A 27,328-nucleotide genomic window follows, 5' to 3' on the forward strand; every position below is an offset into this window, starting at 1 on the left:
ATCTATACTGCAGGCTGGTACCTATCTAATCTATACTGCAGGCTGGCACCAGAGCCGGCCTTTGGGGGTGGCAAGTGGGGCATTCGCCCCAGGCCCCGCGCCTGAGGAGGCCCCGCACCCTCTGCAGTGCTGGGGAGAGCAGGCATAGTTGTTAAAACTCACGTGTCTCCGATGCTCACAGTCACAGCTACCATCTATTTCCTCTCCCAGCATTTGTGTATTGGTAACAGCGCCCCCTATGATGATGTGACCGCATGTCACCACAGGGGAGCACTGTTACCAGATGTCGGGAGAGGAAATAGATGGTAGCTGGGAGCACCGGAGGAAGACACGTGAGTTTTAACAACTATGCCCGCTCTCCCCAGCACTGCAGCCACATTATCTAACCTGTCCTGTACTGCGGGGCACCTACCTATCTAATCTATACTGCAGGGCTTCTACCTATATAATCTATACTGCAGGGCACCTACCTATCTAATCTATACTGCAGGGCACTTACCTATATAATCTATACTGCAGGCATCTATCTATCCTATACTGCAGGCTGGCACCTATCTAATTATACTGCAGGCACCTTATCTAACCTGTACTGCGGGGCACTTACCTATCTAATCTATACTGCAGGGTACCTACCTACCTATCTAATCTATACTGCAGGGCATCTACCTATATAATCTATACTGTGGGGCACCTACCTATATAATCTATACTGCAGGGCACCTACCTATCTAATCTATACTGCGGGGTACCTACCTATATATTCTATACTGCAGGGCATCTACCTATATAATCTATACTGTGGGGCACCTACCTATATAATCTATACTGTGTAGCACCTACCTATCTAATCTATACTGCAGGGAACCTACCTATATAATCTATACTGCGGGGTACCTACCTATATAATCTTTCCCCCTGTATCCATGGCAACACAACGGGTATTGGCCCCGCCCCCTAATACCCCATAGGACATAGTAACTATAAGTGTTTTGCCAGTCCCCCTCTGCTACGTCTTTTTTCCTGGTCCCTCACCTCACAGGACGGCAGGCTTTAGCCCTGCAAACTTTTTATTTTTCCCCCTTACCGGTCGCATCATGTGACCCTCGCGCAGGTAAGCCTCCCCTGCTGCAAGGCCTTATGATAAGCTCTAAATGGGCTTAATATTTGGCAACCCCGTTCTGCTGGTTCTTGGGGGTATATATTTGCCTGCTGCTCTCATCAATACTAAGGTGTTGCGTTCAGCAGTGTGGCACGCTAACTTATTGTTACCGTACTAAATGTGCGGTCAGGGCGGGTGTCCTCTTCCTCTTTTTCCTTCTGGTATGTGTGAGGCTGGTGCGGAAAGGTTTTGGCGTGCGCTCCGGCGTCTTGTACATCCTGAATCATGGCTGGAACGCACAGCGCGATTCAGGAAGAGCGACGTCACTTCCGCATGCCCTGATTGGTTGCCAAGGCGACCGGAAGTACGCGTCATACGCGTCCCCGCTCAGTCAGTGCGCGCAGTCTATTTAAACACGGAAATGAATAGGCATGGTGGCTACAGACTGCGCGCGCTGGGACACAGGGCGGATTGCTTATTTCCTCCAGCGTTTGTAAGTGAAATATGAGGCTTAGCATTAAGCTTATCATGTCTTCTACTTGAAATACTCTTCTAAACTCACTGACTCTTGACTATTTTTTTCCTCTTGCAGCCTGTCTTTGGCTGCCTCGTTATGGACACCCATAGGCCCCACAGAGACCAGCAATACTATACAAGGTAAGGGGGTGACAGGTAGGTTAAAAAAAAAAAAAAAAACACCACATAAGGAGTGCTTATGGCTGCTGTTTGCCTTTGTTGTTGCAGTGGCAGCGGAAGATCGCGCGACAAAAGGCGTGCCTCACATTCTCCCGCAAGACACCGCTCGAAAGACAGAAGGGGCTCCAAGGACAGATCCAGCAAGCATAGATCTAAACACAATAAGTCTCATAGGAGAACGAAATCCAGGTCAAGATCACCACTGCGTACAGGTCAAGGAAAACTCTGTTGGGCATGCGCACAGCCGGTTATACCGGGGAAACTGGTGTGCGCAGATTGTTTCAGGGATCTTGGGAAAGACACAGTTGCTGAGCCCATTGACGTGTCAGACATTATTCAGAAAGCAGTTCAAGACTCGATGCAAGAGTACATGGAGAAGTTACCAGTTACAGCGCTTCAGGCGGGCGTGCAAGACCAGCCCTCTACATCAGCAGCCGCTTTAACAGACACTGATCTTGAGGTCGGCTTTGATTTCTCTTTAGTGGAGCCTTTTGTGAAGGCGGTGAGAGAGGCTATTGCCTGGGAAGATCCGGAGGTACAGGAACTACCTGACAAGCCCAAAAAGAGTTATTACAAACACCTCACAAAGACTAAAACGCCTTTTCCTTTAATGGCAGAAATACAAGACTTAATTAATGATGAGTGGCAACGCACTGAAAAAAGGCCTCCTTTAGCCAACAGGTTCTCTAAGTTGTACCCACTTCCCGAGGAAGAAATTAAGTCGTTAGAGAATGCACCGGTAGTCGATGCCTCAGTTCTACGCTTAGCCAAACATGTCACACTTCCGTTAGAGGATTCAATTGCCTTCAGAGATCCTCTTGAAAGGAAAATTGATATGGACCTCAAGAAGATTTACACGGGTTGTGGTGCAGCATGCAAACCAGCAATAGCGCTCACGTCGGTGGGTAAAGCCATCAGAGCGTGGACGGATAACCTACACCAAGGGATAATGGATGAAGTTAGTAAGGAAGAACTAATTGCCTCTCTAGAGGACCTAAGGATCACAGCGGATTTCGTAGGCGAGGCAGCCATAGATGTGATTCGCTCATCAGCTCGGTCAATGCTTGGGTCAATCACTGCAAAGAGAGCCTTGTGGCTTAGGTCATGGGTAGCGGACCCGGCTTCCCGCCTTACCTGGTGTAAAATACCATTTGATGGTAAGTCCCTTTTCGGGGAGAAGATGGACGCGGCCATCACTAGGGTAACAGGCGGCAAGTCGGGTCTCATCCCGCAGGACAGACGTCCTACAAGGCAATTTTCAGCAGTCCAGACTCAGCAGCAACCCTCGAGATATCGTAATGCCAGAAATTACAAGCCAGGCAGGAATTACAGGAGAAACTGGCAGGTGAACCAGACCAGTTACGCAAAAAATAATAAACAAAAATCGACAACATCCTCTGTGGCCCCAAAAAAATCTTTTTGACGGTTTAAGGCCCAGGAGTATCCGGTAGGGGCAAGGTTAGCCTATTTCGCAGAAGAGTGGAAGACCCATATCAAGTCACCATGGGTCTTAAAAACAATAGCGGAAGGACACTCCTGGACCTTTGTAAAGACTCCACCAAAAAATGTATTCAGGAAGACAAAGATTCCCACGGTACCAGAGAAAAGGGAAATATTGGAATCATATTTACAGGACTTAATAAAGAAGAAAGCAATAATCCCGGTACCAAAGCAACAAGAAAAACAGGGTTTCTATTCAAACCTATTCTTTGTTCAGAAGAGAACAGGAGATTGGAGACCAGTGTTAGATTTGAAACACCTGAACTCTTATATTCTGTTAGAAAAGTTCAAAATGGAATCACTAAACACCATAATAGCGACAGTAAAGGAGAACGACTTCCTACTTTCAATAGATCTGGAAGACGCCTATCTGCACATACCGATTCACAACTCTTATCAAAAGTTTCTGCGGTTTGCAGTGGGGAAGGAACATTTCCAGTTCGTCTGTCTTCCCTTTGGGATTTGCACCGCCCCTCGAACCTTCTCAAAGGTTCTGGTCGAGCTTATCGCCTTACTGAGGGAACAAGGGGTACGTTGTCATCATTATCTGGACGACATATTACTCCTAGCAGACACAAGACAGCAAATGCTGGCACACAGACTACAGGCAATTTCGGTTCGGGAAAACTTCGGGTGGATCATAAACTACAAAAAGAGCCAGTTGATTCCCACAAGGGACCTAGTGTATCTCGGAGCCAGGTTCCTCACAGCGGAGAACGCTGTCTGCCTACCACCAGGAAAGGCGACAACCATAAAGGAAAGGGTCCTGCGGATACTAACTTCACATCGAGCCAAGGCAAAACTATGTCTGACAGTACTAGGAACAATGTCGGCCACCATTCCAATGATCCCGTGGGCCCACTGGCATTTAAGAAGCTTTCAACAGGGATTCCTTCACCAATGGAACAGAGTGAATCTTCATCAAATTATCCTTATAACGGGCACAATGAAACAAGATTTACGCTGGTGGCTCTCCAACAAAAATCTCTTCAAACATGTACAGTTACACCAGAGTCAGGTAGTCTTTGTAACAACGGATGCCAGCACGACCGGTTGGGGAGCGATGTGTGCACAAAAGATGGTGCAAGGAACTTGGCCTCTTTTCATGAGAGACTGGTCAGCCAACAGGCTGGAATTGAGAGCAGCGTACTGTGCATTAACAGCGTTTCACCATCTAATCTCCAACAAGTCAGTAATTTTGAGAATGGACAATTCAACAGCGGTGGCCTATATAAAAAATCAAGGTGGGACTCGGAGTCAAACTCTTCTTCAGGAGACGAAGCTCATATTCAAATTTGCAATTACTCATCTTGTTTCTCTCTCGGCAACTCACATACCGGGTGCACTGAATATAATCCCGGATTACCTGAGTCGGATACCAATATCAAACAACGAGTGGGAACTTCAGGAGGAGGCCTTCAGCTGGATTTGCTCGGTTATGGGGACACCACAAGTGGACCTGATGGCCACAAGTCTCAACAGAAAGTGTCAAAGGTATTACAGCCGTTATCCGGACCGAGGAGCAGAGGGCGTGGACGCCCTGACGGCTACATGGGACTTTCACCTGGCGTATGTATTCCCGCCAATTCCGCTAATATTGCGACTACTGACGAGGCTCAGATCAGAGCCAGTCACCCTACTGGCAGTACTGCCCTATTGGCCCAAAAGGCCCTGGTTCCCTATGGCCTTACAGATGACGGAAACTCAACCACTCCAGATTCCCCTGACAGAATCTCTACTCACTCAAGGTCCAATAGTCCACCCCAATCCTGCCCGCCTCAAGCTGAGGATATGGAGATTGAAAGGAGGAAATTGAAGGATATAGGTTGCTCAGAGGCAGTAATCTCAACCTTACTTAAAGCTAGAAAGACTACGACAAACCGTACTTACCAAAGAATTTGGAAAGTATACATAGAATTTGCAAAAGTGCATACCTTTGATCCCTTAAAGCCATCGGTGACGCAACTGTTAGCGTTTCTACAGTCAGGGGTAGAGAAGGGGCTAAGTTTTCACTCTATCAAGGTACAGGTCTCGGCCTTGTCAACACTAACGAGCAAAAGGTGGGCGTTTGATCCACTAGTCAAACAGTTTATAGCAGCAGTACTAAAGATAAAGCCTCCAGTCAAGCCTATATTTGCAACTTGGGATCTACCGTTAGTGTTAGAGTGTTTGGCGAAGCCACCGTTCCATCCACTAGAGCAGTGCTCGATAGAAAATCTAACTCTGAAAACAATTTTTCTAGTAGCAATCTCGTCAGCACGTAGGGTGTCAGAACTACAATCGCTAAGCTGCCGAGAACCTTATCTAGTATTCTACCCTGACCGAGTTCAATTAAGACCAGTTCACAGCTTTCTACCAAAAGTCGCTTCTGCATACCATTTGAACCAAGAATGGTCACTTCCAACATTTACCCAAGAGGACTCCATGGTTCTTCACGCATTAGATGTGGCACAAACTTTAAAAGCGTATATTATGGCGACCAGGGACATCAGAAAGTCAGATAGACTGTTTATAGTTCACACAGGTTATCGGAAAGGCCAACCTGCCTCTCCTAGGACTATAGCCTCATGGCTGATAAGGATCATACAGAAGGCTTACAGAGCAAACAATAGAGAACCTCCGAAGGAAATTAAGGCCCACTCCACTAGAAGTGTTGCTACTTCCTGGGCGGCACAAGCGAAAGTTACGCCTGAAAAAGTCTGTCAGGCAGCGAACTGGACTTCTATAAATACATTTATTAATCATTATAGAGTGGACACTTCTGGATTGACGGCATTGGATTTCGGAAGAGCAGTAATATCTTCCGGGTCCTCTGCATTAACAGTTTAGGAAAATCTAAAAGCTAAATAAAAAGTTTGATTTACTGAGCACCTGCAACAGTCTCCCTCCCGTCTTTTCTGTGGCTAGTTAAATCCCGTTGTGTTGCCATGGATACAGGGGGAAAATGGAAAATTGTATACTTACCTGACGGTAATTTTCATTTCCCCTTGCATCCATGGCAACACAGCGCACCCACCCACTGTTCGGTGAGGTACTAGTTATCAGACGTAGCAGAGGGGGACTGGCAAAACACTTATAGTTACTATGTCCTATGGGGTATTAGGGGGCGGGGCCAATACCCGTTGTGTTGCCATGGATGCAAGGGGAAATGAAAATTACCGTCAGGTAAGTATACAATTTTCCATTATACTGCTGGGTACCTACCTATATAATCTATACTGCGGGGCACCTACCTATCTAACCTATAATGCAAGCTGGCACCTATCTAATCTATACTGCAGGCTGGCACCTATCTAATCTATACTGCAGGCTGGCACCTATCTAACCTATACTGCAGGCTGGCACCTATCTAATCTATTCTGCAGGCTGGCACCTATCTAACCTATACTGCAGGCTGGCACCTATCTAACCTATACTGCAGGCACCTATCTATCTAATGTATACTGCAGGCTGGAACCTATCTAATCTATACTGCAGGCTGGCACCTATCTAACCTATACTGCAGGCTGGCACCTATCTAACCTATACTGCAGGCTGGCACCTATCTAACCTATACTGCAGGCTGGCACCTATCTAACCTATACTGCAGGCACCTATCTATCTAATGTATACTGCAGGCTGGAACCTATCTAATCTATACTGCAGGCTGGCACCTATCTAACCTATACTGCAGGCTGGCACCTATCTAACCTATACTGCAGGCTGGCACCTATCTAACCTATACTGCAGGCTGGCACCTATCTAACCTATACTGCTGGCACCTATCTAACCTATACTGCAGGCTGGCACCTATCTAATCTATACTGCAGACTGGCACCTATCTAACCTATAATGCAGGCTGGCACCTATCTAACCTATACTGCAGGCTGGCACCTATCTAACCTATACTGCAGGCTGGCACCTATCTAACCTATACTGCAGGCTGGCACTTATCTAATCTATACTGCAGGCTGGCACCTATCTAATCTATACTGCAGGCTGGCACCTATCTAACCTATACTGCAGGCTGGCACCTATCTAACCTATACTGCAGGCTGGCACCTATCTAACCTATACTGCAGGCTGGCACTTATCTAATCTATACTGCAGGCTGGCACCTATCTAATCTATACTGCAGGCTGGCACCTATCTAACCTATACTGCAGGCTGGCATCTATTTAACCTATACTGCAGGCTGGCACCTATCTAACCTATACTGCAGGCTGGCACTTATCTAATCTATACTGCAGGCTGGCACCTATCTAATCTATACTGCAGGCTGGCACCTATCTAACCTATACTGCAGGCTGGCACCTATCTAATCTATACTGCAGGCTGGCACCTATCCAACCTATACTGCAGGCTGGCACCTATCTAACCTATACTGCAGGCACCTATCTATCTAATCTATACTGCAGGCTGGCACCTATCTAATCTATACTGCAGCCGCCTATCTAATCTATACTGCAGGCTGGCACCTATCTAATCTATACTGCAGGCTGGCACCTATCTAATCTATACGGCAGGCACCTATCTAACCTATACTGCAGGCTGGCACCTATCTAACCTATACTGCAGGCTGGCACTTATCTAATCTATACTGCAGGCTGGCACCTATCTAATCTATACTGCAGGCTGGCACCTATCTAACCTATACTGCAGGCTGGCACCTATCTAATCTATACTGCAGGCTGGCACCTATCTAATCTATACTGCAGGCTGGCACCTATCTAACCTATACTGCAGGCTGGCACCTATCTAATCTATACTGCAGGCTGGCACCTGTCTAATCTATACTGCAGCCACCTATCTAATCTATACTGCAGGCTGGCACCTATCTAATCTATACTGCAGGCTGGCACCTATCTAACCTATACTGCAGGCACCTATCTAACCTATACTGCAGGCTGGCACCTATCTAACCTATACTGCAGGCACCTATCTAAACTATACTGCAGGCTGGCACCTATCTATCTAATCTATACTGCAGGCACCTATCTAATCTGTACTGCAGGGCACCACCCTACCTTATCTATACTGCAAGCACCTATCTAATATATACTGTGGGGTACCTACCTAACTAATCTATACTGCAGGCACCTTCCTATCTAATCTGTACTGCAGGACACCTACCTACCTATCTAATCTGTACTGCAGGGCACCTACCTGTCTAATCTATACTGCAGGCACCTATCTAATCTATACTGCAGGGTACCTACCTATCTAATCTATACTGCAGGCTGGCACCTATCTAACCTATACTGCAGGCTGGCACCTATCTAACCTATACTGCAGGCACCTATCTATCTAATCTATACTGCAGGCTGGCACCTATCTAATCTATACTGCAGCCACCTATCTAATCTATACTGCAGGCTGGAACCTATCTAATCTATACTGCAGGCTGGCACCTATCTAACCTATACTGCAGGCACCTATCTAACCTATACTGCGGGCATCTATCTAACCTATCCTGCAGGCTGGCACCTATCTAATCTATACTGCAGACTGGCACCTATCTAACCTATAATGCAGGCTGGCACCTATCTAATCTATAGTGCAGGCACCTATCTAACCTATACTGCAGGCTGGCACCTATCTAACCTATACTGCAGGCTGGCACCTATCTAACCTGTACTGCAGGCTGGCACTTATCTAATCTATACTGCAGGCTGGCACCTATCTAACCTATACTGCAGGCTGGCACCTATCTAATCTATATTGCAGGCTGGCACCTATCCAACCTATACTGCAGGCTGGCACCTATCTAACCTATACTGCAGGCTGGCACCTATCTAATCTATACTGCAGGCACCTATCTATCTAATCTATACTGCAGGCTGGCACCTATCTAATCTATACAGCAGCCACCTATCTAATCTATACTGCAGGCTGGCACCTATCTAATCTATACTGCAGGCTGGCACCTATCTAATCTATACTGCAGGCTGGCACCTATCTAACCTATACTGCAGGCTGGCACCTATCTAACCTATACTGCAGGCTGGCACCTATCTAATCTATACTGCAGGCTGGCACCTATCTATCCTATACTGCAGGCTGGCACCTATCTAACCTATACTGCAGGCTGGCACCTATCTAATCTATACTGCAGGCTGGCACCTATTTAACCTATACTGCAGGCTGGCACCTATCTAACCTATATAATGCAGGCACCTATCTATCTAATCTAAAATGCAGGCTGGCACCTATCTAATCTATACTGCAGCCACCTATCTAATCTATACTGCAGGCTGGCACCTATCTAATCTATACTGCAGGCTGGCACCTATCTAACCTATACTGCAGGCTGGCACCTATCTAACCTATACTGCAGGCTGGCACCTATCTAACCTATACTGCAGGCTGGCACCTATCTATCTAATCTATACTGCAGGGCACCTATCTAATCTGTACTGCAGGGCACCACCCTACCTAATCTATACTGCAAGCACCTATCTAATATATACTGTGGGGTACCTACCTAACTAATCTATACTGCAGGCACCTTCCTATCTAATCTGTACTGCAGGGCACCTACCTACCTATCTAATCTGTACTGCAGGGCACCTACCTGTCTAATCTATACTGCAGGCACCTATCTAATCTATACTGCAGGGTACCTACCTATTTAATCTATACTGCAGGGTACCTATCTAAGCTATACTGCGGGGCACCTACCTATCTAACCTATACTGGAGGCACCTACCTATCTAACCTATACAGAGTGTGTGCTTCCACAACGTGTGTATCCACAGCATATGTCTCTAGGCCCCGCATATGACACTCGCCCCAGGCCCCGCATACTCTAAGGCCACCTCTGCTTATTGCTCAGAGCAGCCACCAGGCCACAGCTCTGACGTAACATCATAATTCTGACAGTTTGAATTGTGGACGACTCTCCTGTTTCTGCCAGTCTTCGTGCAGAAAAGTTTCCATAGATGATGCCAAGTCTCAGTGAGTGAACTCAGTCAATAGCAGAGGTACAACCCAGCTCCAGCCCAGAGCAGAGCTGCTGGAGGACACTTCTTTGCGACTCCGCCCACCTCAGCACGCCCCTCCCCGATCTTTGATGCAGTATATGAGCTGTGGCTGCATGCTAGGGGATGGAATCACAGTGACTGTGACAGGCACAGCTGCAGGGATGAAGGGACCAACTTACGTGGTGCTGAATACCGGAGCCCGCATGCCGAGCCTGGGCCTGGGGACATGGAAGGTGATGATGAGGGGGAATGAATAGTGAGATCCCTGTTTTTTATGTCATTTCTGGTCTCCTCCTTCTGTGTGCTCCTGTCACTGCTCTCTGATGTGATCCAGATAACTTTTCTCCTGAGTTTTCTCATATGGACTGCACAGCTTTCAACTGTCCCTCTTTTGGAGGGACAATCCCTCTTTGGGGACCCTTTCCCTCTATCCCTTTTTCCTTCCTATTTGTCTTTATTTCAGGACTGTACAGAGCCAGTGTTGGACTGGGAGCTGGAAAAGCTGAGGAAATCCACTTGCTGGTCAAACAGCAGTATTTAGGTGTTGCTGCTCACAGTGAAGTGCTGCTGCAGGTTTCTATTGGGCGTGATAACACAGGGTTACTGCTGCTTGGCCAGCAGGTGGATTTCCTCAGATTTTTCATCTCCCAGTCCAACACTGTACAAATCTATGTAAATATATGTATTTTATCAACTGAAAAATGAGTTTAATTGACTCTACACTTTGCCATCCCTTAATTTGATATACTTCTTATTTTCAAGTGTTAAAATGAACCAGGATAGAAAGGAGCACGCGTAGTTTGAATTATAAAGAAACATATTTGTCTAAGGGCTCGTTTCCATGTAACACAGAGACCCGTTGCTCTGCGCTGTGCGTCACTACCAGGGAGTGGAGCTTGTGGTCCCATTCATTATATTGAATGGGATAGCGGGTGAAATTGCCCCGAAATGCAGGCAACCATGCGCTGCGATTCGAAAATGAATTGCAGCGCATGAATGGAAACATCTGACAGTGTAGTCTATGCACTCTCAGGACCACGGTGCTGACATCACCCCGTGGGAGGGGTTCACCACAATATCAGCCATACAGAGCCCCCTGATGATCCGTTTGAGAAATGGAAAAGATTTCTCATGTAAAAGGGGGTATCAGCTACTGATTGGGATGAAGTTCAATTCTTGGTTACGGTTTCTCTTTAAGTATCCCTCTTTATGATCTTACAAGTTGTGAGATCACATCACATATTCCCAGCATTAGGTTTATTAAAATCTGTCTTGTAAAACCGCCGTTTACTGATCTTACTAAAACCTGATGAAGCTGAGAGTGACCTGGGCTTTTTAAATGTACAGGCTCCTTCTCTCTTCGTTGTGACAGTAACCTTCTTAGCCTCACCCTGCACATACATTTCCTATTGTTTACAAAAGCAATCTAAGAACTAGCTGGCTGAAAAAGCTGAGTCACATGCAATGTTTATTAGAAAAAATAGCAGAACATGAAAATACGGGTAGCAACTCTACACCCCCCATCACAGACTCAGGGCTCAAACCCACTACAAGCCTTTTCTAAGCGCTGTTGATTTGAAAAAGCTTTTGCTAATGCAATGCTATGGGGGATTTTTATAAAATCACATTGCTCCAGTGGGATCACACCCATAGCATTAAATTAGCAACAGCTTTTGAAATCACAACGCACTGAGAAAAGCACTCCTAGTGGGTTCCAGGCCTCAGACATGTTACAAAATAATATTGACTTTATTCATGATCAAAAAGTAACAGGGGATATTAAAACATCTAAAAACTGCCTAAGACTTAGGGCCCATTTCCACCACACGCGGTGCGAAGCAGCTACATAAACGCATTGCCCCGCGGCTGTACTGAAACCAATGCACGGCAATGGAACAGTTTCTATTGCGTGCTGGTTTTGCAGATCGGTGCGGATCGATCGGAGAATCTGCAGCATGCTGCATATACTCGCACGGCCGCATCCGCCCGCTATCTCCTCCGATACACTTCCACATCAGGAGATGCAGAAGTGATGCGAACGGGAGCAGAAGGAATGCGACGCAATCGCTTCCCTTCTGCAAGTGGAAGGGGCCTTAGCTGGTGAGCACTTTATCTTAATTTGGTTATTTAGACTAATTTATGGCGCCTGCGCAGTAAGGAGGACCTCGGGGTCGGCCTCTGCACCGTGCGGGGAGCCCGGGATGGCGGCAGAGAGCGGAGCGGTTGGCGTGGGACAGTCGGCTGCAAGGGGCTGGAGAAAGCCCCAGGTAAGTCGAGTGTAACATCAGTGGATTGAGACTGCAATATCTATACCCACCACACGATGGCAACCTCACCCCTCTTGCAGAGTTAAAGGAAGTGGACAGAGGGGGGTGATGGGGGGAGGACAGGAGGAAGTGAGGGGACAAAAGGAGGAAGAGGAGAACAAAGGAGAGAGGCTGGAGAGACATGAGGATCTCTCTGTCCCAGCCTCTGCGTAAGCGATCTTCGTGTGGTTCAGAGGAACGGACCAGGGCAGAAAGAGGAGTACAATCAGGCTCCAATTGATGCTTTGAAGCCAGGATAGCAAGGAGTTGGACGCGAAACAAGCCACCAGCGACCAGACAGGAGGAATCATCTCACCCAGCCCAGAGGACAAGCCCTTCCTGAGGGTTTCTTGCTGCAGCGACTAGATGGGTGAGGGGCCTGTGGCCACAGTACTTTGCGTTTAATTGTGCCTTCGCCTGGCGAGCGAGAAGGGGCCACTGCCCCTCTCAGCTCAGAGTCCTTTGGAGAGCTGGTCGTGCCATGTGGATTACAAATACCTTCTCTTGAAGGTCTGAGCGCTCCAACTGTAACTTGAATGGGCCCCATCGCTAGCAGACTTTATAGCAGTTTCACCACTGGCCAGTGGTTAGTCAGGGTTTTGAAATGTTTTAGCTAAGTGCAGTAGCTAGTTGCACCTCCTCTGCTATTTGTGTGAATTGCATATAACTGTTTGCCTGTTTGATTGTTAAGAATTGTACAGCAGTTTTGTCTCTCTCTCACCCAGTGCATTAAGGGGCAGAGTCTCTTCACGGGTGGACAGGGGAACAAACTCTATTTATGACTGTTGCACCATTGAACTGCTATTTCTGCTTCACTAACCCATTGTCACTAAGCTGTTGCTTTTATCTGATGCCATTGTACCCCTATACCATTGTGAACCCTGTTTGCCCACACCCTTCTCTCAGGGCATCTTGTCTGCCCCTAATAAAACCCCTTATAGTTATTGGTGTGTCGGAGTATTAGAGGGTCCTTTCACAGGACGGGTCATCACTGGGGACAGTAGGAGAACCCAACTCTTACAGCAGCTCCTGTGGGAGTCAGTGCTACACGAGCTTTTTTTTTTTTTGCCTGATGATTCCTTTAAAGAGACTCAAAAGCTTAAATATAACTTATGAAATAAATTATCTCAGTAAAATATATAGATTAATCGAGAAATATGATTCAGCGCTCACCACACCTGCACCTTTAAATGTCCAGTCTGCTGCTAGCTGTCCAAAGAGTAAGCCGTTCTCCTTTAACCAATTTAAGATATTCACAGCAGCGCCACTGGCAAACGAATTCCTCAATAGGTCTCACTCCAGGTCCTATAATAGCAATAAAACATATACGCACATAGCAGGTAAACTTCCAGCACAAGTACACCCTGTGTATGAAACCACACTTTGGCCCATATGCAATTCTTTTTTTCACCTGAGTTTTCTCCTAGATGATAATTTTAAACTTGTCAATAAAATGCTTTTTAAGCCAGCACAAAGCAAGAACATACTCAAAATAATTTTGATAGTACTTTTTCACCTACTTTTTGGTACTCTTTTAGTTGAAAATTGTTGAAAAATTATTTTAAATTAAAGATGAAAAATTAACTCCTAGGAGAAAACTCAGGTGAAAAAGTGAATTGCATATGGCCCCTTGTGCTAGGAAACTTCCACCGCATGCAGGACGGGGGTCACGTCGAGCCTTGGACACGCACGCTTCCAGGAAAACACACCAGAGACAAGGGTTGCTGGTGCCGCGGCGGGGAACCTGGCGGACGTCTATTAGATGTGTGAGATATGTTATTACCTTTCTTTTATCTGGTACACAGTTTTAATGTGGGGCTTTTTTAGCCATATTAAAAAAGTTTTTATGCCATGAGAGGCGGCTTCATGTGTTTTCTCCTAGTTCTGCTGGTGAAGTCTATGTTTGATATGCCTGTTTGAAAGAATATCTTTGGTGAGCAGGGGATTTAGAGGGGGAGCGTGACCCCCGTCCTGCATGCGGTGGAAGTTTCCTAGCACAAAGTGTGGTTTCATACACAGGGTGTACTAGTGCTGGAAGTTTACCCGCTATGTGCGTATATGTTTTATTGCTATTATAGGACCTGGAGTGAGACCTATTGAGGAATTTGTTTGCCAGTGGCGCTGCTGTGAATATCTTAAAATATATAGATTGATGATAAAAATATCTAATTCTTACCGCAAGGTATTGCACTCCATCAATTCATTCATAAGCCGCACTCCACCCCCTCCCCCCTCAATTTTGCCCCTGGCGATTTTTTTTCTTTCGCCTGGCCAGCGCGCACAGCATTGTGGGATTGCTGATGTGAGGCCTCTTGCACACTGCAAGCGATTCAGATTCAGATTCCGCTTTTCAGGGCTCGTTCCCACTATCGCGAATCTGCATGCGTCCAACGCGATTTCGCGTGCGATTTCGCACCTTTTTCAATTTTATTTAGCCCTGGCAGTGTCATGGTTAATTTCGCATGGCACCCTGCCATGCGAAATCGCATGCGAAATCGCGGGTAAAAACGCATGCGGAAAACTCATCCGCATGCGTTTTTACAAGCGTCGGAATGCGGCCGAAATCGCGTCGCAACAGTGGGAACGAGCCCTTAATCTGTTTTTACTTCCGATTCAGATTTGCAGTTTGCTCCCTGCACACTGCAAATCGGAATCTGAATCTGATGTAAAAACTGATTAAAAAGCGGAATCTGAATCGGAATCGCTTGCAGTGTGCAAGAAGCCTAAAACTGTAACCAAGAATTGAACTTTATCCCAATCAGTAGCTAATACTCCCTTTCCCATGAGAAATCTTTACCTTTTATCAACCGGATTATCAGGGGGTTCTGTATGGCTAATATTGTGGTGAAACCCCTCCCATACTGTGATGTCAGGACCATGGTCCTGACAGTTTCCTGTCTGTGAACCTCATTGCATTGTGGGTAATAGCTGTTTACAGCTGTTCACCACTGCCTAAAAAAGCAAGCAGCATCTCCTTCCACTGACATCACCTTCCAGCAGTAAAAATGTCACCATGTGATAAATGTCAGAATGTAAATCAAGGAGAGGAAAGATTTTTACAATGGGCAAACACTGACTAAATCATTTATACATAATTATTGTAAAAAAGAAGCCCTTTTTTAATTACATTATTTTCACTGGAGTTCAAGGTTGCCAACTCATCCCTTGAAATACTGACACATTTAAGTTATACAGGTTCTGGGGATTCTCACACATAATCAGTGCCTAAACTGCATCTAACTAGCCACAAGACATGTATAATTCATAAGCGTCCGTATTTAAAGGGATGAGTTGGCAACACTGCTGGAGTTCCTCTTTAAGGCTCATACACATGTGCCAACGATCTCTCCAGCTATCTTCCAAACTTGTCTGTTGATAAGTTGGGTGTCTGACAACCAGATGACCAACTGATAACAGGTTGTTTGCCGGATCCAACAGGTGGATCAATTTGACCAAATATCAGGCAGGTTGGAATGTGTGTACAAGTCTTTTAAACAACTTTGTTGTTTTTGAATGCTGGCGATCAGCAAAGCGCTGCTGCTAATGTATCCCTTTAGATGCATTTTTAACTGCAATCCCAAACGCGCTGCATGCAGCACTTTAGTGACGATTGTGCTGTGATTTTTATTCTATTAAACGGGAATCACAAGCGTAAATTGTGAGATTTAGCCTGCCGAATCACGATCGCAGTTCAGGGCTCAATGTGAACTAGCCCTCAGTGAATGAGAATCGCATGGGAGTCGCTGAGAAAATGCTGCATGCGGCGTGTTAGCACAAGCACTGCTAAAATGCTGTAGTGTGAGTAATCCCGTAGGATTACGTGTCACAGCGCTTTGCGGATCGCTGGTGATCAGCAAACACTGGCGGAACGCGCCCGAGTGTGAACAGGTTTGTTCAGAGGAATAGTTATTGTTTGTGTGTACGCAACTTTACTCACATGTCTGACCTGAGCTCCGTATCTGTTATTAGGAAGGGCCCATTTCCACCGGCGTTTAGGATGCGAGGCGATCGCCGCATCGGCTCACATCCCTCCTCAAGTACTTCCGGTTGTCTACCGTACAAGCGGATGCGGCGTCATGCGGCTTCCCGTCAGCGGCTATGGGGACTCGGATGCATGCTGTGGAAAACTGCAGCATGCCATCTTTAATTTCCCCCGTGTCACATCACGCCGGATCGCGAAGGTAAATTCTTGTTAATGGAAATTATTCCATTGACGTGATTTGGTTGCAGTTTCCTTGCGTCGTGACGCAGAGTGGTTTCCGCATAGCAATGTGTCTAGTGAAAACGGGCCTTAAAAGAGAGTCTGAAGCGAGAATAAATCTCGCTTCAGACCTCATAGATAGCAGGAGCATGTGTGCCCCTGCTAAAACGCCACTATCCCGCGGCTTAACGGGGGTCCCTGATCCCCCAAATCCCCTCCGTGCAGCGGGGGAGCACTCCCGCATTGGGGCAGGGCTAACCGCCGCAGCCCTGCCTCCGCCTCTCCCCCGCCCCTCTCAGTCTTCCTTCACTGAGAGGGGCGGGGGAGAGGCGGCGATGCGCGTCTGATAGACACGCTGTGAGGCAGGGCTGCAGCCGTTAGCCCTGCCTCCAGGAGCGACCAAATGCACGACCAAGTTGGTCGTTGATTTTGCAGGGGGGGTTTGGGGGTGAAGGGACCCCCGTTTAGCGGCGCCATAGCGGCGGTTTAGCAGGGGCACACATGCCCCTGCTAACTATAAGCTCTGAAGCGAGATTTATTCTCGCTTCAGAGTCTCTTTAAAGGAAACCTGAAGCGAGGAAAATTATTTAAAATAAACACATGACGTAGCTGTGATGTATGAATATTACATACTTACCACATGGTCAGTTCCTCTCAGAAGCTCACCATTTTCTTCTTACAGTGATCCCTTCCAGTTCTGAAAAGATACTGCACAATCCTTCAGCAGATATGACCCCCATATGCACAAATCGCGGGTAGCCATACTTAATATGACCCCCATATGCACAAATCGTTAGCAGATATGACCCCCATATGCACAAATCGTTAGCAGATATGACCCCCATATGCACAAATCGTTAGCAGATATGACCCCCATATGCACAAATCGTTAGCAGATATGACCCCCATATGCACAAATCGTTAGCAGATATGACCCCCATATGCACAAATCGTTAGCAGATATGACCCCCATATACACAAATCGTTAGCAGATATGACCCCAATATGCACAAATAGTTAGCAGATATGACCCCATATGCACAAATCGTTAGCAGATATGACCCCCATATGCACAATCCTTCAGCAAATATGACCCCCATATGCACAATCCTTCAGCAGCAGGTAGCCATACTTAATGCTGAACCACGTTAGAGCTGCTTGGACTTGATCGTAATCAGCACAGAACTGTAAAGGAACAATTCTCACATTGCTTACTGCCACTATACTTGCATAATGTCCTTGACTTGTATTATACACACTGTCTGTCCTTGTATTGTTTTTGTTTGTGTTTGTTAAGCAACTGCCAAGACAAATTCCTTGTAGGTGCAAACTTACTTGGCGAAATAAAATTGATTCTGATTCTGTTTCTGATTTTGTCAGAACTGAAATATACCAGTTGCTGTCAGTTATATATCAGCAGTCAGTTACAACTGAATGTGCAAGCTAATGTCCATGTTTCCCTGTGGCTCAAGTGGGTGATATTACAGTTTAACAGTGTGCTGACCAGGAAGCTGTTATGGGGTAATGGCCATTTTTAAAATGGAGGACAGAGAAATCCATTGATCAAAGTGGACAAATGGGACGCAGGAGAGGAGAAAGAGATTGAGTATGATGCTACGTACACACATGCGACAACGATCGTTCGTTGAGAACGACGAACGAACTTTTAATTGATGAAAGAACGACCTAAGTAAAGATAGTTTTAAAAGGTGTGTAACGATCTGATCGTTAGAACAAACGTTACACCACGTAAAGCAACTATTGCGCCTGCGCATAAAAATAAGAAGTTTCACAGAGAAATAGTGAAATGCGCATGTCAAGCCTAGTACGAACGACCGTTTCCAACGATTTACTACTTTTGCAAACGATCGTCGTTGGTTAAAATCCGCCGAGACAGAACTTTCTTTTGTAGCGATTTGGCTCGTTCGTCGTTTGCCTTAATAGTCGGTGGTTCGTTTTTTGTAACGATCGTCGTTGGTAAAGATCGGGGAACGATCGTTACAAACGACTATAGTCGCATGTGTGTACGCACCTTTAGACTACACTGGAGGGAAGTATGACCTGTGTATGGTTATTTTTACTTTTTATTTTCAGTTCAGGTTCTCTTTAAACTGCTTTGCAGGTGTGATCTCTGCACTGACAGGAAGGAAGTGGATTAGAGCAATGCTCAGGCTGATATAGAGTAGAGATTAGATATGGGATTCAGGCTACAGATAGGTAAGTAATGATTAGACGCTCAGTAATAAACATGGTCTATGAGATACTAATCATTTTTAGTTCATGCAAATGTTTTCAAGTACAGTTGGGCTAGTTAAAATCATCAACTACTGTATTTGATTGGTCCAATTCTAATACTAGGTACACACGATACAATTTTCTGACAGATTTATCTGCCAGATTGATTTTTTCCAACATTGTCTGATCTGGATTTAAATCGATTTCCCAGTTGATTTTCCAACCAATTTTTGTTCACTTCTATGAACATCGATCCAAATTGATGGAAAAAATTGATCTGGTAGGTAAATCTTCCAGAAAATTGTATTGTGTGTGCCCAGCATAAGCTGCATAGATCTGCATTAAAATAACATCATTTTTTCATCAACACAAAATGACTAGCATCTCCTTGGACCATCTGTACTTGTAGTGGGCTTCCTAGAAAGCAGAGAGGTGGCAGCCACAACACTGCTGCATACGGTGTACAGACTCCTGAGGTTGGGGAAGTGTTTGTAAACAACAGACCACTAAGGTGGTCTTCACATCTCTATTGGATGGACAAAATGAGTTCATTAAATGTACATCATTGAGCATGGGGCAGTGTGGCGTTAAGCCTTGTACACAGGTACAAGGTCCAGTGCCCAGCAGGAAGTGGGACTTGGTCTCTCTGGTGACAGAACAAGGCACAATGCTGCACAGATACGTCACTAGCCTATAGGCCAGGCTTTCTCAACTAGGGTTCCCTGGAACACCAAGGTCCCTTGAGTACTCTGTAGGGGTTCCTTGGCATGTTTTACCCATTGTGGGGGTTGGGAGAGTATGGAAGATCACACGATAATAGGGGGTACTGTAAAAAATAAACACTAAATTGGGGGTCAAAATAATTATGAGCACATAAATAAAAAGCACTACAATAAGGAGCCGTTATAATGAAGGGCACTGTAATAGGGGGTGGTGACATAAACAGCCACACCAGCTTTTAAAGACCATGCCACCTGCAAAATAAATTCAAAGGTTCCTTGAGATTCAAAAATTAATTGCAAGGGTTCTTCGAGATCAAAAAAAGTATTTGCAGGGTTCCTCCAGGGAAAAAAAGGTTGAGAAAGGCTGCTATAGGCTTATGACCTTTTACAGCAAAGTCCCTGTTATCTAGAATTTAGGCAACCGGAAGTCTCAATGAACTGGCTTGCCTGAGGGATAATGGGGACCTCTTTTGGGAGCCTTCTGTTGGTGCTGGCAGGCTTTAAAATACTTTCTGTAGCTCCAGAGATGTCTGGCAGTCTCCCTCTATCTCCCCGCGGGCTCCTTGAGGCTTCCGGCATCAGTGTAAGCTGGAGTGTCACATTACCCGATGCAGGTCAGCTGACACTTCGGCTTACGTGCACTGGGGAACCGGAAAGCCACTTTGAGCCCGCAGGGAGATAGATGTAGACTGCCAGACATCACTGGAGGCTCGGTAAGTATTTGAGGGCGGAGTTTGGCTCTATTTTGGCCAGTTGCTTAAGCAGCCGGCAAGCACAGGTATCCGGCATCAGGCGATCCCACCGGTGCCGGATACCGGGGACGTAGCTGTTTATTATTATGCAGGAGAAAGGAAGGCCAATGGAGTGGGAGGGGCAAGTAAAACAACAATGTCCTCAGCTAGCGCTCAGCCAAGTCGGTCTGCCAGGCGGATTGACCACTGACGCATCAAGGAGGGGCGAGAGCAGCTGTACAAATGCTAGATTTTAGGCAGAGGCGCCCCCCAATCAACCACCTTGGCTACGAACCTTCTAGGGCGTGAACGGCTATGAACCGTCTAGGATGTGTACTAGACTTTAGTTTTGCTTTTTCCGCTCACAGAGAAGCAAGCATGTGATCAGTTTGATCAGCTGATAGATTTGTAAGGTTCTGATTTGCTGTGATGACTTCCTACTTTAACACATGATCATAACTAGCAAATCCGAACCTTCCAAATCTATCAGCTGATCAAACTGATCGCATGCTTCTCCATGAGTTCTCCTAGGCAGGGCCATCCCTAGTTGTGAGTAAATCATAAAAGATATGTAAAAAAAACATAAAGCAAAGTATAAATAGTTATTGATGACCATTGCACTCTCTTGCAGTCAGAGCCAGGCAAAGTAAAAGCAGCGGTGGAGGCGGCTCTGGATGTGGGATACAGACATTTAGACTGCGCCTTTGTCTATCAGAATGAGAACGAGGTAGGCGAAGCCATTCAAAAGAAGATTAAAGAAGGTGTGGCCAAGCGAGAGGACATATTTGTCACCAGCAAGGTAAAGATGTCTGCACAAGCATTTCACGAAAATCCACAGTGTGTAGCAAGCACCAACAGGAGAGAATCGTATTCGACGTGCTCTGACCCCTATGGTTTGTGCACCTCAAACCATGTCAATAGTAAAAGTCCAAAGCGGGTCAGCACCGTCTTCAATAAATTAGCTCTTTATTGATTAAAATGGCATGATGTCAAGCATCTTTCAGCGACAGCTCCGCTGTTTCGGGCGTCTAGCCCTTTATCAAGCCAAGAAGCAAAGTCATCAAACAAACTGAATCAACTCACAGTTTAAATAGTATAAGCAGCCAATCAAAATTGCCCTTTGTCAGCCAATCAGAGAGAGGCAGGGACCGGCGGACCTAATGGGGAACTCATCCCTTAACATGTAAATGAGGAAGCCCAACTCCTCCCCCAGGAAATGCAATCAACTCACCTAATCCGTGAGTAAACAAACGCCATGCGGACTGACATCCGGGATCCTCCGCAGCCAAACACTCCCACGGCGACCACCATCAGCGTCACGGGTCACATGGTATCTAAATCGGCAAATGGCATACGCACATCCCATATCCAATAGGATCGTGCTACGCCGCCCCTTAGAGCAACCAGGCGCGTCACAGGCTACACTGGGCGATCCGCCCCCACCATCACGTGACTGCCCCGGCCGTAAACATTGTAACCATAGCAACCCCTACGCTGAACGCAATATGGTGTCACCCCAGTGAGAGAGAGAAAAGGCTACCTCGGACCACGGGTGTCCCCCGCACAGCATATAAAAACAAATCCCTGGACAATTTAACATACCAGCCTCCACCTGTCTCCTCATCACTGACCAGCAACCTGTAAATACAAAAAAGCACAAGATTAAAATAATAACCCATACCCACAAGAGAACGATACAGTACAATCCTAAATGCACCCTGACAGTTCGTATTCCTTATTCATCCCACCTCTGCCGAAAGTATTTAATTTCCTAATCCACATTGCCTCTTTTTTTAGCAACAATTTATGACGATCACCTCTTCTGATGCTAAATGGAACCTGATCAATTACCTGTACCCTAAGTTGTGAAACAGCATGCCTATGTTCTTTGAAGTGACAAGCCACTGCATGTTCTGAACTTTCCCCTCTAATGGCTGATTTGTGTGACGAAATGCGATCTCTTAATGGTTGAGTAGTTTTGCCCACATATCCAAGGCCACAAGGGCACTTGAGTAGATAGACAACAAAAACTGAATCGCAACTATAATAGCCTCTAATGTGGAACTTCTTACCACTAGTGGGATGAGTGAAAGTATCACCCTTCGTTACACTGCCACACATGTGGCAGTGTAAACAGGGAAATGTACCATTCCTAGGCACCGTCACCCTTTCAACCGCACCCGTGTGCACCACCTTGTCCCTAATTCTCGGCGGCCGTCGAAAAGACATCAGAGGCGGATATCTAAATTCCTGGACTGTTGGAAAGGATTCCTTGAGGATTCTCCAATGTCTGTTAATAATTCTATTTATTTGGTGACTCTGGCTATTGTAGGTACTCACAAAAGCTATTCTCTGTCCCCCAGGCCTCTTCCTACCTCCTACACCTTCCTTAGTTGTCAAGAGATTACCCGGGTATCCTCTTTTCTTAAATTTGTCTCTCATCTGTTCTAATCTCCTTTCTCGTTTGTCTGGATCCGCCACCAATCTCTCTACACGCATCAACTGTCCCGTCGGAATATTATTTTTAATATGCTGCGGGTGGAAACTCTGGAATTCCAAAATGGAATTCCTATCAGTTGGTTTGGTGTATAGGTCAGTGAGTAACTTATCTCCGACTCTATACACCCACGTATCTAAATAGGAGACTCCTGTGGCATCCACGTGTGCAGTTAAGGTGATCGGGGGGCACTTTAATTTCAACTCAGCAATAAATTGATCAAGAGATGAACGTGGCCCCGCCCATATGCAAAAAATGTCATCAATAAAACGCCACCAGCATTTAGCATGCTGGTGGAAAAGGGGACTAGTATATACAAAGCTTTCTTCATATTGCCCCATGAACAAATTTGCATAGGACGGGGCCACGTTCGATCCCATCGCTGTTCCTCTGCGCTGTGCATAGAACTTCCCATCAAAGTGAAAATAATTCTCCTGTAATACTATCCGCAATAGTGAGACCACGAATTTCCTCTGTGAATCAGTTAAATCTGAATGGATCATCAAGAACCATTCAACTGCCTCTACACCCCCATCATGAGGGATGGAGGTGTAGAGGCTTTCCACATCCAAGGTAGCCAGCAAACAATCGGAATCTAATGCACTTAAACCATTTAATTTGTCAAGAAACATATTAGTATCCCTCAAATATGAGTCCAAAGAGAGAACCATTGGCTGGAGGATCCTGTCAATGAACTGCGCTATAGGAACAAAGACTGAGTCCACCCCCGACACAATAGGCCTCCCAGGTGGTTTTTCCAAGCTCTTATGGATTTTCGGGAGGGTATACAACATAGGGGTTACAGGATGTTCCTTAATCAAAAACTTAGCACATTCTTCATCAATAATACTCCTTGACAGACCCTCCTCTACCACCTGCTTTATCAGTCCTTGTATCCTAAAGAGTGGATCCATATCCAGTTTCTCATAGACTCCAACTTGAGATAGTTGTTGCAATATCTCACTGCGATAATAATCCCGGTCCAATACCACCACTGCTCCCCCCTTATCTGCAGGGCGGACAACAATCTGTTCATTATTTTGTAGAGACTTAAGTGCCTCTCTTTCTCCTTTGGTGAGATTGGACGTGATTTTAGGTGGATGTCTACTCAAATCTTGTTCTAACTCATGCAGATCTTGTTTCACTTTTGAAATAAATAACTCTATGGTAGGGTGACTTGGAGGGGTAAAAGAACTCCTGTTCCGTAGTCCAAGCGGTTTCAAAGACAGTTCAGTGATCTCTTCCATAGTATGTGACCCAGGCCATCTTGGTACACAAGTAAAGAATTGTTTTAATTTGATCATTCTAAAAAAGCGAAACAAATCCAGATCCAGCTGAAAAAAATCGGGCCCATAAGTTGGACAAAATCCCAGCCCATGGTTCATGGTTCACTGGGGTGACACCATATTGCGTTCAGCGTAGGGGTTGCTATGGTTACAATGTTTACGGCCGGGGCAGTCACGTGATGGTGGGGGCGGATCGCCCAGTGTAGCCTGTGACGCGCCTGGTTGCTCTAAGGGGCGGCGTAGCACGATCCTATTGGATATGGGATGTGCGTATGCCATTTGCCGATTTAGATACCATGTGACCCGTGACGCTGATGGTGGTCGCCGTGGGAGTGTTTGGCTGCGGAGGATCCCGGATGTCAGTCCGCATGGCATTTGTTTACTCACGGATTAGGTGAGTTGATTGCATTTCCTGGGGGAGGAGTTGGGCTTCCTCATTTACATGTTAAGGGATGAGTTCCCCATTAGGTCCGCCGGTCCCTGCCTCTCTCTGATTGGCTGACAAAGGGCAATTTTGATTGGCTGCTTATACTATTTAAACTGTGAGTTGATTCAGTTTGTTTGATGACTTTGCTTCTTGGCTTGATAAAGGGCTAGACGCCCGAAACAGCGGAGCTGTCGCTGAAAGATGCTTGACATCATGCCATTTTAATCAATAAAGAGCTAATTTATTGAAGACGGTGCTGACCCGCTTTGGACTTTTACTATTGACATGGTTTGAGGTGCACAAACCATAGGGGTCAGAGCACGTCGAATACGATTCTCTCCTGTTGGTGCTTGCTACACACTGTGGATTTTCGTGGAGTGCACTATACAGCAACAGCACAATGGAGATTGATCAAGATAGCACAAGTATGACCTTTGCCTACACAGAGGATGATGCAGTCCGAATCCTGGCACCAGTGTCAGGTAGAAATCAGTTTTTGCAAAAGCCAGATGAAAAATTATTGGTACGTGATCTGGAAGCTCTGCACAGAACCAAGATCAATCTGGAGTTACATGCCTCCACCCTGGCAGAATATCACCAGCAGAAAAAGATACCGAGGTCGGTGAGGGCACAGGTGGCACCATTGATGTTCCCACGGGATAAGGTTTTCTGTGGTGTTTGGGAGCGAATTTGGAATCGTGCTTCGTTCGATGCCATGTTACATACAGTGGCTCGCATACAGGAAGAAATTCCAAAATTAAGTACTAAGATTGATGCTATCACCAAGGAACTAAATAGATTGATGCGACCGGCTGCTGGACAAGCGTATTTTGATGATTTGGAAGTCAAGCTTGAAAAATATCGCACAGGAGTGGAGGATACTAAAAGAGCGAAATTCCATCGTGATTTAATGGACTATACAAGTGGCTATGTTTATACTTGGCAGAAGGAAGGCTTTAACCCCAGGAGAAGAGGACGTAATCCTCCATTCAGGAAGGGTAAAAAACCTAAACCACAGGGAGAAGGGGAAACCGGTTCTTCTGATTTTTTAGTGACCTCCAGGGACACTTCCCCTCAGTCCTCACAAGACACAGAAGGAGAGGAGGTAGGAGATACCGGAAAAAACAGAAACAAGATCAAAAATCCATCCGGCAAGATGAATCTACGCCAGAGGAACCCCAAAGCCAATTAGTGGTGAATCTGTCAAGCCACATACTTACTGATGAGGAAACCAGAGTATTGAACCATGGGCTGGGATTTTGTCCAACTTATGGGCCCGATTTTTTTCAGCTGGATCTGGATTTGTTTCGCTTTTTTAGAATGATCAAATTAAAACAATTCTTTACTTGTGTACCAAGATGGCCTGGGTCACATACTATGGAAGAGATCACTGAACTGTCTTTGAAACCGCTTGGACTACGGAACAGGAGTTCTTTTACCCCTCCAAGTCACCCTACCATAGAGTTATTTATTTCAAAAGTGAAACAAGATCTGCATGAGTTAGAACAAGATTTGAGTAGACATCCACCTAAAATCACGTCCAATCTCACCAAAGGAGAAAGAGAGGCACTTAAGTCTCTACAAAATAATGAACAGATTGTTGTCCGCCCTGCAGATAAGGGGGGAGCAGTGGTGGTATTGGACCGGGATTATTATCGCAGTGAGATATTGCAACAACTATCTCAAGTTGGAGTCTATGAGAAACTGGATATGGATCCACTCTTTAGGATACAAGGACTGATAAAGCAGGTGGTAGAGGAGGGTCTGTCAAGGAGTATTATTGATGAAGAATGTGCTAAGTTTTTGATTAAGGAACATCCTGTAACCCCTATGTTGTATACCCTCCCGAAAATCCATAAGAGCTTGGAAAAACCACCTGGGAGGCCTATTGTGTCGGGGGTGGACTCAGTCTTTGTTCCTATAGCGCAGTTCATTGACAGGATCCTCCAGCCAATGGTTCTCTCTTTGGACTCATATTTGAGGGATACTAATATGTTTCTTGACAAATTAAATGGTTTAAGTGCATTAGATTCCGATTGTTTGCTGGCTACCTTGGATGTGGAAAGCCTCTACACCTCCATCCCTCATGATGGGGGTGTAGAGGCAGTTGAATGGTTCTTGATGATCCATTCAGATTTAACTGATTCACAGAGGAAATTCGTGGTCTCACTATTGCGGATAGTATTACAGGAGAATTATTTTCACTTTGATGGGAAGTTCTATGCACAGCGCAGAGGAACAGCGATGGGATCGAACGTGGCCCCGTCCTATGCAAATTTGTTCATGGGGCAATATGAAGAAAGCTTTGTATATACTAGTCCCCTTTTCCACCAGCATGCTAAATGCTGGTGGCGTTTTATTGATGACATTTTTTGCATATGGGCGGGGCCACGTTCATCTCTTGATCAATTTATTGCTGAGTTGAAATTAAAGTGCCCCCCGATCACCTTAACTGCACACGTGGATGCCACAGGAGTCTCCTATTTAGATACGTGGGTGTATAGAGTCGGAGATAAGTTACTCACTGACCTATACACCAAACCAACTGATAGGAATTCCATTTTGGAATTCCAGAGTTTCCACCCGCAGCATATTAAAAATAATATTCCGACGGGACAGTTGATGCGTGTAGAGAGATTGGTGGCGGATCCAGACAAACGAGAAAG

The 27,328-nt window shown here is 45.9% G+C and overlaps 1 protein-coding gene across 4 annotated transcripts in view; it reads left to right on the forward strand.

The window, feature by feature from the left end:
• Positions 1-274: 274 nt before the first annotated feature.
• Positions 275-27,328, forward strand: part of LOC137564254 (aldo-keto reductase family 1 member B1-like) — a 63,739-nt gene continuing 36,685 nt past the window's right edge. Inside the window, exons 1-2 of one of the 4 annotated variants that reach the window (XM_068277902.1) lie at positions 275-332; positions 21,084-21,251. In XM_068277902.1, the coding sequence (XP_068134003.1) occupies positions 303-332; positions 21,084-21,251 (198 nt within the window). In that variant the 5' untranslated portion in view covers positions 275-302. Of the gene's footprint in view, positions 333-10,181; positions 10,491-21,083; positions 21,252-27,328 lie in introns of those variants that run through there. The other 3 variants (XM_068277901.1, XM_068277900.1, XM_068277903.1) reach the window with 3 other exon arrangements.

Source organism: Hyperolius riggenbachi, chromosome 3, assembly GCF_040937935.1.
Source record: "Hyperolius riggenbachi isolate aHypRig1 chromosome 3, aHypRig1.pri, whole genome shotgun sequence".
Lineage (NCBI taxonomy): Eukaryota > Metazoa > Chordata > Amphibia > Anura > Hyperoliidae > Hyperolius > Hyperolius riggenbachi.